At 38.0% G+C, this 692-nt stretch overlaps 1 protein-coding gene across 1 annotated transcript in view; it reads right to left on the reverse strand.

Annotated features, from left to right (window-relative positions):
* Positions 1–692, reverse strand: part of LOC119586532 (zwei Ig domain protein zig-8-like) — a 130,137-nt gene that overhangs the window by 9,249 nt on the left and 120,196 nt on the right. The window contains exon 5 of the mRNA XM_037935286.1: positions 201–257. Coding sequence (XP_037791214.1) covers positions 201–257 — 57 coding nt within the window. The remainder of the gene's footprint in view (positions 1–200; positions 258–692) is intronic.

The following is a 692-nucleotide window of genomic DNA, read 5'->3' on the forward strand; positions in this document are numbered from 1 at the left end:
CACACACACACACATATATACATATCACCTCTCGATGGGAGGGGATAAAGTGCTATTAAGTGATTCAACTTCTCATAAAAAAGTGGTAATATTATTTCAAGAACATGACGCATTTCCTTGAATGGCGCCTTTGAACACGCCTTTAGGAACAGCAGCATGTCAGGGCCTGAAGCGACAGGGCCACGAGGCTCACGTCTCACCCTTCTTGTCCGCGGGCGTCGGCGGTCGGTGCAGCTGGCTGTCCAGGAACCGCTTGTCTGTCGGCAGAACAAAAGGCAAGTTTAATTATCATAAAATTGTAAACACTGTTCTGTCGGTAGAGTCAAATGAATATCATAAATTGATGCTTGTCTGTCGGTAGAGGTAAATGAATATCATAAATTGTAGATGCAAGTCTGTCGATAGAGAAAAATGGCAATTTTGAACATAAGACTGCAAATGCTTGCCTATCGACGGAATAAAAAGGCAAAGTTTGACTGAATAAAACTGTAAATGCTTGTTTGCCGATAGAGAAAAATGGCAATTTTGAAAGTAATATAGTGTAAATGCTTGTTTCTCAATAAAAAAAAGTGAACTGTAACACAACTTCATAAAAATGTAAATATATTCTTATACTACACAGATATAAAAAATGAAGTAATAGTCAAAAACGAAGACTGAATCCAAAAAGCTGTATCCATTTTTCTTTCTGT

Source organism: Penaeus monodon, chromosome 21 (genome assembly GCF_015228065.2).
Source record: "Penaeus monodon isolate SGIC_2016 chromosome 21, NSTDA_Pmon_1, whole genome shotgun sequence".
NCBI classification, from domain to species: Eukaryota; Metazoa; Arthropoda; class Malacostraca; order Decapoda; family Penaeidae; genus Penaeus; species Penaeus monodon.